Source organism: Sebastes fasciatus, chromosome 22, assembly GCF_043250625.1.
Source record: "Sebastes fasciatus isolate fSebFas1 chromosome 22, fSebFas1.pri, whole genome shotgun sequence".
NCBI lineage: Eukaryota > Metazoa > Chordata > Actinopteri > Perciformes > Sebastidae > Sebastes > Sebastes fasciatus.
In genome coordinates, this window is record NC_133816.1 from 23,315,727 (window position 1) to 23,333,490 (window position 17,764).

A 17,764-nucleotide genomic window follows, 5' to 3' on the forward strand; every position below is an offset into this window, starting at 1 on the left:
ATTGATCAAATGTGACTTGAATTGATATTTTGGTTTTTATTTGCTTCTTTATTTATTTACCTTTAGATTAATTATCTTATTTATTTATTTACTCTTCCGTTTAATTTTCGTTTATTTATTAATGTATTTATTTTGATTAATTTTTGTATTTTTATTTTATTTATTTTTTTTGCACTTATTTGTTTCATTTATTTTTGCACTTGTTGATTTTACATTTATTTTGAAATATATTTATTTATTTATGTATTTACTTTGTATTAATTTTTTTACTTATTTTTGCATTTTTGAATTTTATATTTAATTTATTTATTTATTTTTGCACTTATTTTATATTTATTTAAATGTATGTATTCATGTATGTATTTATGCAAATATTTAGGTGGGATGAGAGATGCAACAAGGGAGAGAGAGAGAGAGAGAGAGAGAGAGAAAGAGGGGGAGGAAAGGTTGAGAGAGAGAGAGAGAGAGAGAGAGCTCAAAGCAGAGAGCTCATAAAGAAGTGAGAGTCGAGGAAGAGGAAGAGGAAGAGGGTTCGTTCAAAATAGAGAAAGCCATAAGAACTCAACAGCTTTGCTGATGATCATCCTCCATCTTTAAGAACAGATTTTCAGAGAAAGAAAGAGAGAAAAGTAAATTCATCATCACGATGAAGTCTTGGAGTCGCCTCTGCTTCCTCGGTGAGTTTAAACTACATTTTGTAAGCAGATCAAACACATGCTCGGGTTCAGATTGATTTCGAACCCCGTTGAATTGGAGGCTGCAGAAGCCTCGTGGTTTCACTCCCGATCGTCAAGAAGCTCGGCGTGAAATCTCTAATTCACTTCATTTAAAACTCCTTAAATGTAGTGTTAAATCTACACCTGAATGTCCTTCAATGATTTCAAGGTTCATTCAAGGACTCAGGAACGACAGGAAGTTATATGGAGCACACAATTGCAGCGATACAAGTGAAAACTCAAAGTGAATTATCAGGAAAATAGAAGCAAAACACTCCAAAAAATAGAAAAGTAAATTATTAATGTTATTCCAAATTTTGTATTTGTTACTGTCATCTGAAGGTTGATTTTCCAGACTCATCAGCACAGCCTCGTTTTATTTTTTTTCTACCTTAAATGTGCAAAACAACGCGGGTATCACTGCCCAATTAATCAATATGAAACTAAACTTTAATTCCTATATATTGTAAATTACCGGTGCAATCATTTCATCCATTCTAGTGTGATTTGTTAAAAAAAGATGTCTCATATTATCAGATATGGGGTTTAAAACATTCATGCATTACATATTAAAATACACAAATTAATCAGACGAAGCTCGGTACAAAGGTCAAAGGTCAGAGGTCACATTAATGCAGCGTTTGTCTTCTTCTTTTCACACGTGTGAAACTCGTTGCAGCAGCAGATCTGTGACGTAACCGTAGCAACAAGTTTACCTAGTAGAGTATATGTTAAGATACGTGTTAATGTATGTTCATGTACAGTTTCTGCAGTATAAAGTATAACATCATGTTAAAGTCCACTCATCATTCTGTCTCTCCGTCTCAGTCCTAGTAATGTCTTCAGTTTCCAGAGGACAAAATAAGACGACGAAGGAAGGTAACATGACAACGGACTTTACTAACTAGTGATGTGATGTGGATCCTGTCTTGTCCTGTCCTGTCCTGTCCTGTCTCTATACTGTCCTTAACTGTACTGTCCTGCAGTGGCGTAGGCAGAAATCCCAGTGTGGGTGGGCACAGAGAAGATCAGGTGGGCCTGTCTCGTCCAACACCAAACATCTACTTATAAGATTCTGAAACCAAAATAGGCCACAGTTTAATCCTACAAGCCTTCATCATCATCATCATCATCAGAGGGAATGTTACAGGTCACCTGACGTGTATGTTTATCTCCTTTCCTCACTCTTGTGCAGATTTGTTGACTTGTTTTTAGCTGCATTTCTATTTCCGTCGTACAATGAGAGCAAAACAACCAGAGTCAGACTCCTGGTAGCCTCTCTGTGTGGAGGTCTACTCATACCTGGACAACCAAGCTGGTTCTGATCCAACAAGACAAACAGAAACAGCATAGCATAGTCTGGCACGGCAGCCACATATTCACACACAGCTGGTAGCAACATCAGCATCAAATCCAACTGGTACAGCGAACAAAAACTAAACCCAATAAACACTAATAGTGAAACAGGCCATTAGTCCATAGATGATCTTACTGTTGATGATTGATGAGACGACGGAGCTTCTTGGTGTTGAATACTGAAATGACTTCATAGTCGCTTTCAGAGGTGAGCGGGGTCAAAGAGTTCAGTCTTCCACCAGTAGGCCTTGTTCTGGGTACCGTAGGGTGACGAGGGAAGACACCGACTCCACCATGCTTCAGAAACTGTATATATTGATTGTTTTGTTTTTCCTTGTCTCTGTTCTGTTGTTGAATACTCCCACTATGGACGGCTTGCATTTAACGTCATTATCACGTGGATGATACTGTTTGTAATGATATGTATGTTTTGTCCTTGACATGCGGTTTAGATCATTTTCTCTTAGTTATTTGTATTACTCCTCCCCGGGTGTAAAAGTGTGTGTGTGTGTGTGTGTGTGTGTGTGTGTGTGTGTGTGCAGGTGCGTGGACTTTCGGGTTGGGTTTGGATTTTTGTTTGATGTGTGTGCTGTCGTTAAAATTTGTCAATAAAAATAATAATAATAATAATAATAATAATAAATAATAAATAATAAAAATAATAATAATTAATAAAATAATAATAATAATAAATAAATGATAATAATAATAATACATAATAAAAAAAAAAATAATAATAATAAATAAAATAATAATAATAATAATAATAATAATACATCATAATAATAATAATAATAATAATAATAATAATAATAATAATAATAAAATGAATAAATAAAAAAAATAAAAATAATAATAATACAAATAATAATAATAATAAAAAATTATAATAATAATAAAATTAAAATTAAAAAAAAGATTTAGTACTAAAAATCAAGTTAACAAACAATAAAATGAAACAATATATCTCAGGGTGAACAAAGGCCAAATTATCTGACTAACCCTGAACAAAACTAAACAAGCAAACACAAAGACAGTTCCTAAATGTGGCTCCCTACTGTAGGATACAGCAGATAAACAGGAGAAAAGACGGCGGTTCACTCCGACCACTGAAGTGTTATCTTTAACAACAAAGAAAACCTACAACAAGTTACACAATGATAAAGCCAACTAGAGCACTAAGGCTGCTAATTCAACTGTAGATCACAGCTTTAACACAAAGGACTGGAGGCCGAGGACACGCCCGACATGATGCTTCATACAACATATAGCACATTAAGACACATCCAGCCACGCCTGTATGACATCATACAGTTAACAGGAAAGGACAGGACAGGACAGGATCATTATAGGGACATTAGAGGACAGTAAAAGACAGGACTGTTCAAGACAGAACATGACAGGAAAGGACAGTTAAAGACAGTATAGAGACATTACAGGACAGGACATGTCTGCTGTCAGACTACCTGAGCATTTCAAACTGCAGAGATGATGGTTGGACCAATCAGCAGCCGGCACACCTCCAGCCAATCAGAGAGAGAGAGAGAGCACCTAGATGTAAAACAAATATCCTCACCAGACAAAGACACTCACTCTGACACAAAACCATAAACCCATTTCAATACACGGTTGAGAACGCCGGCTGAACTTCCTCCTCCTGCTCCTCAGGCTTCTGTTCCTCAGTGTGCAGGTGTTTCCCTTTAACAGGTGACGGTGTTATCTGTCAGCCAAACGTATCTGCACACTCGTAGTAACTTTGATCTAACTGGTTGACGTAGATAATAAACACAGAGGAGCATTTATTTAAAATGGATAAAGTATAATTCTAGGCTTTCTGTTTGTGTTTTGGACAGTGAGATGTGAAACCACTTTATGGTCCTAGTCAGATAATTACACAGATACGCAGCTGCTGTCCTGTCCTGTAATGTCTCTATAATGTCCTTAACTGTAGTGTCCTGTCATGTACTGTCCTGTCTTTTACTGTCCTCTCATGTCCATTCCTGTATACTGTATGATGTCCTGTCAGTTAATGGCTGGACGTGTCTTAATGTGTTGTATGAAGCATCATGTTGGGCGCGTCCCCCTCCTATCTGAGTCATCAACATGGTAACGGGGTCCACCACATCCTGTCTCTGCCCTGTACTGGTGTTGTGTGAGAGGGGAGTTGGTCTGACTCTGTGTGTCTCCTCCATGTCTGTCCCCCAGCCGTCCCCAGCCCATCGCCGTTACCGGCAGCGGGCACCACGCCGTCCATCGCGCCGCCGAACACCGCTTCTCCTCAGAATAACACATCAGCGAACGCAACAGATGGACATTCAACAGTGTTTACGGTAACATTTCCTCATCACTGAAGAGGCCCAAACCTCACTACAAGTAGCCTTTATTTCATATTAAAGAAATGGTTCAAAGCCACCAGACTCCATTTAAATAAACAGTTTTATCGATGCAGCGGTAGACCAGTAACCCCCTGAGTTCTGAGAGGTCTGGTGAGGCTTCATCCAGTCACCGTTATTAAACTGTGATCTCCCTCTGACGTCTTTTACAGACTCCAGAAGAAGGAACTCTGAGCACAGACAACTTGGTTAATAATACAACAGAGGAAGTCAACGGCAGCGCAGCGGCTCAGACGACGACGACGACGACGACGACGACGACGACGACGACGACACCCTCGGTCAGCACGATGCAGAGCGGGGGGGACGTTGACGATGGCGTGACGAAGATGCCGGCCAGCACTTCATCAACACTAGGTACCTGCTAGATGTAAAAAGGCCTCTCGTGTGTGTGCCGCCTCAGTTTGTCTTCCTGTGTGTCAAACCACAACCGTCACATGCTCCTGTTCTCTGTAACTGTCACACAAACACACTCTCGAACCGTCTCACCAAACATCTGCTGGCTGCAGGTTGCAGGTTCATACTTTTATATATATATGTATACTATTTTGGGGTTTCTAAAAGAACATGTTTACATGCTTTAATGCAGCGGTTCTCAGGCCCCCCCCCCCCTCATAATCATAACACCGACTAAGCATAATGATTGGTCAACCGAACCAAACTCTCTGCTCTAACTAGCTTTGTTTGAAGCCGTGTCAAACTAGTCACTATGTAAATGTGTTACTTGGTGACATCACCACGTTACGGAAGAATATGCGGGATTTCAAACGAGGCGTTTCAGGCAGTTCAGGGAGCTCTGTTGGTGACAGTAACTCCCTTTGGCATGGACTTTGCCTTTTACATGCACAATATACATATACATATATATACTGTATATATATATAGTGCATGTAAAATATATTTAAATATGTAATACATTTTTAAATGTATTTATTTTTGCATTATTTAGCATTTTTTAAAAATTTGTATTTGTATGTATTTGTATTCGTATTGTATTTGTATGTATTCGTATATATATACATATATAAATATATATCGATTAAAATATTTAATCTATTTAAATTTAATATATATATTTTTTATTTTATTCTACTTTTACTTTTATTTCTTTATTTATTATTTTTTTCCAATTTTGAATGCTGATATTGTTTTCTCTTGTGTTTGTTTCTAAGCTTAATTACTACTAAAATAAATAAATAAATACAAATAATAATAATAAAAAATAGAATAAAATAAAAACAAAAATTTAAATATTAAATTTAAATAGATAAAATACATTCTAATCGATATAATATATATATATATATATATATATATATTTATTATTATAATATATATATGAATATATATATATATAGGTCTCTTTTAATGGATTAATTGAGAAAATAAATTTCTGTCTGTTTGTCGGTTGAAGTCTGTAAATTAGTTTTACTTCTGTTCTCCACCAGAGGGCGTGAACTGACTGATAGTATAGTTTGAATTGAGTTAACCAGCTGTCTGTCTCCTTTTAGCATCACCTGGAGGTTCAAGTCATCCGTCCTGGGGTAAGGATGTTGTACTACTACTATTGTTTGTATTATTTACTATTCTATTCTATTCTACCTCATTCTGCTGTTAAAACGACTATCAGACTGACTTATTATCATCATCTTATTACCGAATGTTTTATTTTACATCTGAAGCTTCTATTTGAAGAATGAAGCTTTGAATGTCTGTCGCCATATTTTATGAGGTAATCGCCCTAAAAAGAAAAAATAGATTTTGTTTGTTAATATAGGTGCATGACTCCCATGACTCCCTTTAAAGTGTAAAACACACTCTCAAAGGCCTCTACGTCATTAGATTTCAGCTTTCTGTGGTTTGTTTTGGTTGACGGATACGGAACGGATGTGACGTCACGTTACTCAGACTACAACAATAAAAGCGGCAACTTCCTTCTTCCTATCTAGACTCAGATGAAGCAAATATATCTATTCTGGGATTAAAAAAATCAACTTCAAAATTGTAATAAATCACAATACATAGGTGATACGAATTTATTTTCCCACCTGTACTTGATGGTATATTAATTGATTATTAAATGGCACCGATGAGCCCCTAATTGTCTCTCCCTGTCTCCAGGTTATGTGGTCCTGGCATTGATCTTCATTGTGATCATCGTTCTGTGCGTCATCCTCTTCTTTCTCCGGAGAGTCTCCAGGGTGAGACAACGACACTTTTGGTTCCTTTAAAATACACATTTTAATTTGATTTAGCTCGGACGTTTCATGTTTTGTTGTCATGTTTGTTTGTTTCGTCCAGACGTACTCGTTTGACCTCCATCGCCAGGCTCCCGCCAACCATTTCAACGAACCCACCGGCACATTTGAACCGGTCTACCTGGACGACCTAGGTGTGTGTGTGTGTGTGGTTACATTTGTAACTTGACTATAGATGAGCATATCATGACGTGTGTGCTTTGGTTGTTGTATCTCAGATCAACCAGCATCTAAAGACCAAGTGACCACCGACGACCTTTCACCTCCTCCGGTATCCAACGGCACAACTCTACCGCCGGAGGAACGGGGCTCCAATGGTGATAACGGTACATCAAACGCTATTTTTTTTGGTGTTTTTTGTGTCCAATATTTAACAATGTGAAGTCAATTCTATCTACAACAAACCATGTTGGTGAAGGCAAGGAAGAATTTGGCCAAATGCCACGAGCACTTTCCTCCATCACAGGCTACATGAGTTTAAAGTTATATCAAGTCAAATATAGGGGTTACTGAGATAATAATCCATCAAAACAACCACCAGAAATTGATGTTTTCACAGGAAAAAGGTTAAACAGTGGATTTAGCAGGGACGCACTGAGCTCAGTTTGGCCGCTAGAGGAAGTTAAATGTTGCGGAACTACAAAAGTTTCTAGGGTGTGTTCATGTTTTTCCCACAACGAACACCCAAAACTAAAACAAATAGAGAGTGTGGGGTAGAGTGCGGCAAACGCGTCACATACTGACACTTTGTCAGACCCCTCGCCATCACTTTTCTGGTATTATTTTAACCCAAACCACGATCTTTTCCTAAACCTAACTAAGTAGTTTTTGTCATGTAACTTCCGTACTTAAGTTACGCTACTTCCAGTGTTATTTTAACCCAAACCGCGATCTTTTTGTAAACCTAACTAAGTAGTTTTGTTGCCTAAATCTAACCAAGTTTATCTTTTCCTAAACCTAACTAAGTAGTTTTGTTGCCTAAACCTAACCGAGTTGATCTTTTCCTAAACCTAACTAAGTAGTTGTTGGTCACGTAACTTCCGTACTTAAGTTACGCTACTTGTGGTGTTATTTTAACCCAAATCGCAATCTTTTCTTAAACCTAACTAATTAGTTTTGTTGCCTAAACCTAACCAAGTCGATCTTTTCCTAAACCTAAATAGTTTTAATTTGAAAAGACTGGATTGACACATGCGTCACGTGTTGATGGACATTCGTTAGGAAAACGCACATAAAATACGTTGTTGTAAGTCGTGCTGAGCGTCATAAAAAAAAAGAAGTGAATTTGTGTTTATGTACATGAATCAAATATATTACGTTTCATGATTATTTCACAAACTGCCACGAACACACAACTATCTCCGGTGCACTCAGAAAATGCTCTCGTCTTACCTTTCCTTCTCTTCTTCTCCCGCTCGCTCACTCCAGCTCCAGCTACACAGGAACCGCCAGATGCAACCGGTCAGACTATGCCAGACCCCGCCAGTCCCTCACTGGGCGACGACCCGGGCGACCAGACACCGAGCCCGTTGAGCAGTAGTACCAACCTGTTCTTCGATGTTATTGGAGAGGAGCAGCAGAACGAAAACAACAACAACCCGTGTAAGATGCTTTTTATAGACACCAACACAAAATACTGACACAACAATCACCATACCGGAGTACTCCACTGATCTTGAATTTAGGACTTTTACGTGTATAAGTATTTTTTACAATTCTGCAATTTCATATAGCAGACGCTTTTGTTTAGTTATACTTGTGTCCTTGTTCTTTCTTTAGCGGTTCACTCCAGTGACCCGTTCGTTGACATAAACCTCGATGAGCCCGTGTGGTGCAATCAGCTCCTTACCTCCCCTGAAGATTCATCCTCTGTCCTCCCCTTCTCTCCTTTCTCCTTCTCCTCCTCTTCCTCCTCCTCTTCCTCTTCTTAGCACCCATAACGATGACCCCAAGATTTTTGTCTTGTATTTGCCCAGCCGATTTGACTGTTATCAGGCTATAAATAGGCGTTATCAGTCGCTATAAGCACCATAGATGTGGGTCAGTAGGGGTATATCATCTGATAGGTTATATCATCTATTCACATAGTAGATCACCAAAAGAAGGTCTAAAAGAACGCGACAGCGTCCGTAGTAATTATGACAGGAGCAGAAGCAGAAGTCAGGCGCTGTAGTATAGACAGTGTGAAACTCCGTAAGTGGTGGAGGCTTTCACCTAGGAGAAACAAACAATGTAGATGTGTTTGCAGTTATTTTAACCAAAAAAATTATGTTTTTCCCTAAACTTAAACGAGTGCTTTTTTTTGCCTAAACCTAAAGAAGTTGTAGTTTTATTGCCTAAAGTTAAAGAAGTTTAAGTTTTATTGCCTAAACATAAAGAAGTTGTAGTTTTGTTGCCTAAACATAAAGAATCCTTTTTGTTTGTGTTCAAAACATGACGTTTTAAGTTTTTATACAAATGGAGTTTATTTTGGCACAGAGACCTTCTCGTCTTCAGCTCAAACTTTAGCTCGATTAAGCCGTAGTAACCGTTAGCTAGCTAAGCTAACGAGCTAGCCAGGACCTTTAGCAGCAGTAGTAACCCTTTTTTTTTTTTTATTGTGGTCGTCTCTTTAAAATGAAAGAGCTATTAATTCAGCCTGAATCACTGTTTCTCAAATAAGCAAATAAAAATCTTGTATTTTGTGGTGCGACAAAACATATTGTAAAACATAATAAAATAAAACATATATATTTATATATGTTTTAAAATAGGAATTTTGTGAGGTTATGAATGTCTGTGTATAAGTTGAAATGTTTTTACATATGTTTTTTTAAATGAATAGTTTTTTCTAAAAATGCAAGAGAAATAAATAGAAGAATAAATTCCACTGCTGTCATTTTGCTTTATACTAATAATTAATATTTCAATATATTGAACCAAACTGACATACAAATGTGAAACTTATTGTTTTTTTTGTGAAATTGGTGTTTTTTTTGTCATAATGCCTTCTCTTTTATCCATTTAACCACGTTACTAATCTTCATCTGGAGGTTTTATAAAAATGAATAAATGAATAAATAAATCAGGTTTGCATCTGTAGCGTCTGTACATTTTGTATCTGTTGTTTAATATTTTGATTAAAAGTTAAGTTCAACATGTTTTTGCTTTCAGACGTAAATAAGGTTTAAGTTTCAGGATTCATTTATTGTCATTCTACAGCCCGGTTGCACGGTTGCACGGTTGCATGGATCCGTACCCGAGTCCACTTGAAAAGGTGGTCTGGGAAATGATGTGTGTGTCTTGTTGTGAAATGTGTTTAAAATGTACGCTATTGTTGAGCGAATGGTCCGGTAGCTGACCGCGAGAGACCACTGGTGGTTTGAATGTTTATGATAAAGTATGAAGCCTGCACCTTTTCAGAGTGAAGCTAACATTTACATTAAATATTACTGTCAGTGGGCAAGCTATCCAGAACATCTTATGTAGACCAGTTAGTGAGCTCATCTAAGATCCACACATCATTTCTGGTTGTCTGTGATTGTTGTGACAATTGTTTGATGCAGAAAGAGTTTGTGCATTTGTGCATGTATTTTATACCATCATCAATGCTATGTTGTAGCCGTCAGTTACTTTCTAATTTGCATTCATACTTTTATGCACTTTTTGGAGTCTGGATATCTCAAGCCTTGGGCCTGGAACGGCTGAGATCCAGTTCAATTTTCTTCAATGTTCAATATTAATGGTGTCAGAAAGTCAACACAGGTTACTCAAATGAATCACTTGATGCTGTGAAGGATGGTGCAAGAAACAGAGTTTTTATTGTGTTTCAATATCAGCAGACAAAAACACAAACAAAACCTGAGCCGTTCCGGAGACGACTGTCCGCGGGCTTTACATCATAACCTTATATACTGGATCAAAGAACTTATCCTTCCTTTTTACTATCATATATCTTAATGTTCTTAAAATCTACTGGTCTCTGTCAAAATATCTTACTAATCAGCATATACCCTATACCATACATGTGATCTAGGTGCCTCCCCGACATCCACCAGATTCCTTGTTTTGGGCCCCTTGCAGCTGCGAGGTGATTTGGAGTTCATTAGAAGCATTACATCACTACAGCTGTGAGTATTACAGCACTGGGGTCAATACAGCAGCACTATGGTTGTATGCTGTTTCAGTAATAAACACAGGGTTATAGGATTAACACTTTTATCGTTGTTTATCACATTTTTATATAGTTAAAAAGGGATTACTTCTACAACTTTACACACCCTGAGACCTCGGACTGTAGCTCAAGAGTAACAGAGAATAGAAGGAAGAGGAAGGCAGAGTCTGATATGAGCAGCATGATGTAGACATGCAAAAAAAAAAAAAAATGAAGAATTGATGCAAGCAGAGCAGCTGCATCAACAGCAGGAGGAAGACAGTCTTGATGCCTGGATGAAAACACAAATGGAGATAGAGGAGCGCCGGCAACAGGCACAGAGGGAGGAACGCCAAGAGACAAATAACATTTTCATGCAAATGATGAGCAGACTCTTTGATGTCATGGCGTCTTAGTCCCAGCATCAAACATCCTCCACCTCCTCACTAGTACCCGGGGCCTCCCCTGCACGACACTGCCCATCAAGAACCACTAACTTCCAGAGAACTACAGAGCTGCAGAGACACTGCCCAATGCTGCTCAGTCCATTTATCATAAACAGGAATCAAGATCATCTCCATCTTATCACAACCTTTATGGCTGCTTACATTTTGAGTAAGCATTAATACATTCAGGAAAGAATTTGTGCAATTTATTTACATATAGAAATACTGTGCAATTGATTTGCTTAAATAATACTGTACAATTGATTTGCTTAAATAATACTGTACAATTGACCTCTTCTTTTCATAGAAAAAGTCTGAGGTAGATGAAACGTGATCCTGGTGCTGAAGAGAGTTCACAGTCTTCTTCTCTCAGTCTAAAACAAACATGTGCAGGAAGAAAATCCATCCGTTTTTTAGCAGGCGTCGCTTTTAAATCCACCTTTTTAACGTGAAGCCCGGATTCCTCCAGCGTTTTGGTGCAAAGTCACTCAGTCATCAAGCGTTAAAAAGGTCATCTTCTAATCAGACTTACTGTACGTTCTCTCCGACGGCGATCCGTATCCGTCACGCTGCTGATCCGGTCGGTCCACTTGTGGCTGGCTGGACGCGCTGCTCTCCGTTACACTACCGACGTGCCTCTGAGCAAAGCACCTAGGCTGGAAGAGGTTCGGCTGGGGCGACGTCATACTCCGGAATGCTGAAAGGGACAATTAATAGAAGTTAATAATAATAATAAATAAATATAATAAATGTGATAAAAAATAAGTAAATATAATAAAAAAAAAATGAAATAAATAAATAAAAATAAATGAAATAAAGAAATAAAAATAATGCAAAATAAAAATAATGCAAAATAAATGAAATAAATAAATAAAAATAAAGAAATGAAATAAATAAATAAAAATAATAATAAATAAAAATAATGCAAAATAAATGAAATCAAATAAAGAAATATAATAATAAATAAATTAAATAAATAAATATAATAGAAAATAAATAAATAAATATAATAATTAATTAATTAATATAATAGAACATTAATAAATAAATAAATATAATAACAAATAGATGAAATAAATATAATAAAAATAAAAAATCATATTTTTGTTTCCTTTTTTTTAAAACATGTTTATTGGGTTTTCTTATTTTCACAAACACAGCAATAATAATAAATAACAACAACAAAAAACAAACAAACAAACAAACATAGAAACACTGGTACAGCTCAGATCCAACAACATATGTAGGAGGTCATAGGAAACAGTTCATAGTGCAGGAAGTCACAGGATAGAATATATAGTTCATGTTCAGGAGAGTCCTTGTGAGGTAATGGAGGAGATCAGGTCCAATATAATTCATATAGAGCTGCCTAATACTGTAGAACTGATCTACTTTGGCATGTAGAATATCGGTAAGATATTCCAAAGGGACCATCTCAAGTCTGACTTCACGCCAGCCTTGGACAGACCAGTGTCAGACCAGTGCTTCTGTAATTTCTTTTTCCTTCTGACTTACATTTTGTTTTTGACACTTGTGTTTAAGTAAATATCCAGCGACTCCTCCGCCCAGGATCAGGACCAGAACCAGAACCGGGACCAGAATGATCAGACGGAGCCGATCACCTGATGAGAAACAAAAAGCAAACAAAAGCTCCGGTTACTGGAATACAACCGACACATATGAATATACGCAGCAATCAGAGTCTTTTAAATGCAGAGCACGCTGAAACTTGGACCGTTCTCTCACCTTTAACATCCGTCTCATCTGAACCTGGAGTTTGGACATTTATTGTGGGATGCGGCGGCGTCTCTGTTGTCCCGGTTTTAACAGAGTTGGGTTCTGAAAACAGACAAAAGATTTTTAATGATTTACAACACAATGTTTAAAATTGTTGACAAAATTATCCTTTTTCAGTTTTAGGGCAGGTTGACACTGAATCGACACCATGTCAGCTTACCTGTAACTTTGAGGACGCACTTATCGCTGTGACTAACTCTGTTAATCACAACAATAAAGATGTATGCGCTGGTGTCGTTGAGTCTCAGATCAGTGAAGAGACATTCAATCCGTCCTTTCTTGAGGAGCTCTAGATCGCACAACACTCGTCCTCTGTAGAGCTCATCTTCATACAGCTCAGGTTCAATCTCACTGTAATAACGGTAGATCGACTTCCCTAGGTTCATACATCTAATGTCTATATACAGCGAGGTGGCAGGCGTGTGAGTCTTGAGAGGAAACTGGCATGTCAGTGTGACGTTACTGCCCTCCTCTGCCTTGAAGACGTCCTGCGTTGCAGTGGCTGTGGATGGAATCACACCTGCAGGAGTCAAAGAGTAAAACACAGAAACTGAGTCACACCGGGGCTGGAGAACTCTTTATGGGAGTAAATGGTGACATCTTGTGGACAATATTTGGCACAGATTTGACCCTTAAATGCCTACTTCAGCTCTTTAGAGACCTAGAGATTTTTAGGTTTGAGGTGTCAGAGTTGTTCTCTAAAAAGTGTAGAAACCTGAGGTATGTGAGCCTCGTTTAGTTTGGTCTATTAACCTGTAGTGTCTTCAAAACTTAAGGATTTTAACAATCACGTTTTCTCTAAATGAGTTTACAACATTTATTCCTAAAAATATCAATAATTTTTTTATGATTTATGGAGTAACACAAAATAAAAACCTTTGACTCTAATATGTAAACAAAATGTAACAAGAATTTTGAACCTGGCTTTATCCAATGTTCAGATTTATGTTCTGTAAAATTAGCACATATTCAATAAGATAATGACTCATTTGCATATGTAAACATATAATTTCAGAAAACTTGTAATACAAAAAACAATTGTCTTAATGTCAGTGATGAACTGGGGAAGTTTCATGGTGATATCTAGTAGTTAAATATTTTACCCTATTCACCTGTAGTGTCTTCCCTTTATACTTACTTTGCATAAATGACAGTAGAAACAGTAAATAATCCTTTAAGTCAACTCACACAAGAGTGTCACAGTTACCACCAGTGAGACACCAGCTGCTGATCTTGACATTCTTCACTGCATCGACCTACAGAGCTGAGGATAAAGCAGAAATACATTAGTACTGTTACAGTAATCCAGACAGCTGCCCCAACGGCCTCCCGATAACACACCAACTATTTATTAGTGTTTACAGGGACGATTGTAGGATCAGACCTTTAGAGGTCCTCCCCCAAACACTTCATTTCCTGTATTCTGGTGATTTTGTATGTGCCTGTTTCTGCCTTTTCTGTATCAAGTTATGATGGAAATGTCTTTATTTATGTAAAGGAAAACACAAAATACAGGCGTTAGCAGATCAACAGTAGATGTCACATAGAAGTGGTGTACATCATCTGAAAGCTGGAAACATGAAGATTAATTTGAGATGCAGCTTACTAGTCATAAATCTGAAATAAATATGAATTAATTGATTAAAATAAATTGGGTAATTGTATAAAACATTATGATAGAAGTATATGATGGCCATTTCCATGCTCTATCATGTCTCATAAGTTGTTGCAGCATATTTTATCACTGGAGAATTGATCAAAATGATCAATAATCCCTCCAAAATACCACATTAAGACACCAAGACCTTGAGGAACACCAGAGAAAAAGCCATGTCTTGATTATGAGAAAACGTCTTTGGTGAACGCATTACCCTTCCATATAATGGACCCAAAGTGTTCAATATTACATAAATAAATACATTACGAAATGTTGAAACAAAAGTCACACTAATAAAGTGTGTAAAACCTATAGTCTAAATCACTGTCACGAGGGCTTCTTTTAAACAAATATACAGCTGGCCTATACGTCAGGATTTCATTCATTTCTGTGAAGAAAAGTAAATGAAATCACCATTTGGGTTCCGTTGCTCTTTAAGTCGTGTTATTATGGTATGGATGGCCTCTGAGCGAGGCGAATGGCGTTACCACGGTTTAGCACTCGGTGGCTCAAGTTACCGCAGTCCTGGAAAGGGAGGAATGAGTGGAGGGGTACTCAGTTGGTTGCAATCTGCAACCACAACACTAGATGCCACCAAATCCTGCACACTGTCCCTTTAATGATGTGAATCTCACACTGGAATGACTGCTGTATTTATGGACTCTGGCACAATGACAGTATTATATCCTGCTGATCAGGTTATCAGGTTGGATAGGTTCCCAAAGTTTGATTTTTTCCGCCCTCTGTTATGCATTATTCAACACTGTACCATGTGACCAACAGACGGACGGACTGGTAGTGGATCAGATTACAAAAGACATCTGAACTGATGAAGGTTGTCCCGCTGATGCTGAAAACAGTTTAATAACTTTATTTGGGTATAGTTAGTCATTTCATTTCATTTAAAAAATGTAGAATAAAAAATAAAATAAAGAAAAGAGAATGATCATAGAAACAAGTGGACAATCAGAAACAAGTAGTATTTACATCCAATGAAAAGCATAAGAAAAATAAATTATCAACATTTGATGTCTTGATTTTTGAAAAGAAGTGAGAAGAAGTATAAATTTATTTAATCTCATACCTTCTCCATAAATCAATTATTAATTATTAACCAGCTTCTTTATTGAGCCATACATATACTCTAATTACATTTACCTAAACGTGTCTAACTACAGATTAACTAGTAATTCTTTAAGTTCATAGCAAACACTGATCCTTTTATTCATATCAACACCATCTCAGGAAGAGGATTGGTTTCCTCTGTGAGTCACTTATTGAATCATTATCAATCATCAGCAAATTAAATGTGCAAATATCTGAAGACATAAACAGCAAAACCACAACTTAAGCTACCTGTGATCAGTCAGGTGAGTTAAATAAAGTTGACTAGAAGCTCAAAGTAGCGACCCTCAGTATCTCACCTGTCAGCTCGGTCCGGACCGCCGTACTGAAGAGAGGACAGAAGACAAGAACGGAGTCTCCGAAGTGAACCATGAAAGTAGCCGCTAGAAAGACAGAAAACCTGCCGCCTGTAGTGGTGGAGAGATCCCGCCTGTAGTGGTGGAGAGATCCCGCCTGTAGTGGTAGAGAGATCCTGTCTGAAGTGGTGGAGTAGTGAGTTCCCGCCTGTAGTGATAGAGAGATCCTGTCTGAAGTGGTGGAGTAGTGAGTTCCCGTCTGTAGTGGTAGAGTAGTGAGTTCCCGTCTGTAGTGGTGGAGTAGTGAGTTCCCGTCTGTAGTGGTGGAGTAGTGAGTTCCCGTCTGTAGTGGTGGAGTAGTGACTGTCCATGTTGGCTGTGAACGGGCGTGTGTATATAAACGTCATCACGTCTCTGACGCATGCTACGTGCAATGGAAAGAGAAACGAAGAAACGTTCCACGTGACCATGGCAACCACAGGTTGACTCTTCTAGAATATTGACTGTTGTAGCCGACATTCTAAAAATGATGTAATGCCATATATCACATAAGAAATTATGAATTAATTACTTTATTAATGGATTTTAACAACATGTCACCATCTTATCTAATGTTAAAAAATAAAAAAAGCGATTAAGTTATTCAACAACTTTCACACCATATGATGCTGATAACATAACTGTGGCATTATAAAATGTTTTCATGTAATTTCTTTTCTTCTGTTTTTGTTGTTTTTTTCTTAATTGAACCAACAACACTCAGTGGTCTTAACATGCCATAAGGCAAGGCAGCTTTATTTGTAGAGCACATTTCAGCAGCAGGGCAATTCAAAGTGCTTTACATAAACATTCAAGAACATTGCGACAATGTGCAAAAGAACATTAAGACATAATTAAAACAGTTATAAAAACATTAAAGATTAGAAAATAAAAACAAGCTAAAAATAAAAGCTAGGATAGAAGCTAAAATAGCATAAAACACAAAAGAGTAAAATCTATAATTAAAGGCAGCAGCAAACAAGAACGTTTTAAGTTTTGATTTAAAAGAACTCAGAGTTGTAACGGTCCTGCAGTTTTCTGGGAGCTTGTTCCAGATATTTGGTGCATAAAAACTGAACGCTGCTTCTGCATGTTTAGTTCTGACTCTGGGGACACTAAGCAGACCTGATCCAGATGACCTGAGAGGTCTGGATGGTTCATAACATAGCAGAAGATCAGAAATATATTTTGGCCCTAAACCATTTAGTGCTTAGTAAACCAGCAGCAGTATTTAGAAATCAATTCTCTGAGAGACAGGGAGCCAGTGTAGAGACCTCAGAACTGGACTGATATGATCCACTTTCTTGGTCTTAGTGAGGACTCTAGCAGCAGCAGCGTTCTGAATCAGCTGCAGCTGTCTGTTACAGTAGTCAAGTCGGCTGAAGATAAATGCATGGACTAGTTTTTCCAAATCCTGCTGAGACATCAGTCCTCTAATTCTTCTTATATTCTTCAGGTGATAGAAGGCTGTCTTTGTAATTGTCTTAATATGGCTGTTAAAGCTCAGGTCAGAGTCCATGACTACACCAAGGTTTCTGGCTTGGTCTGA

At 37.5% G+C, this 17,764-nt stretch overlaps 1 protein-coding gene and 1 long non-coding RNA gene across 2 annotated transcripts; both read left to right on the plus strand.

The window, feature by feature from the left end:
• The first annotated feature begins 458 nt into the window (after positions 1-458).
• Positions 459-9,587, plus strand: LOC141761105 (uncharacterized). The gene is made up of 10 exons (XM_074624350.1): positions 459-677; positions 1,545-1,595; positions 4,278-4,402; positions 4,618-4,822; positions 5,977-6,009; positions 6,587-6,666; positions 6,767-6,857; positions 6,942-7,049; positions 8,152-8,325; positions 8,503-9,587. The coding sequence occupies exons 1-10, from the start codon at positions 647-649 to the stop codon at positions 8,652-8,654; spliced, it is 1,050 nt and encodes a 349-aa protein (XP_074480451.1). The 5' UTR covers positions 459-646; the 3' UTR covers positions 8,655-9,587.
• A 1,941-nt stretch (positions 9,588-11,528) lies between these two features.
• LOC141761116 (uncharacterized) lies at positions 11,529-12,051 on the plus strand. The gene is made up of 2 exons (XR_012592527.1): positions 11,529-11,659; positions 11,722-12,051. It is a non-coding gene; the product is annotated as an uncharacterized LOC141761116 (long non-coding RNA).
• The last annotated feature ends 5,713 nt before the right edge of the window (positions 12,052-17,764 follow it).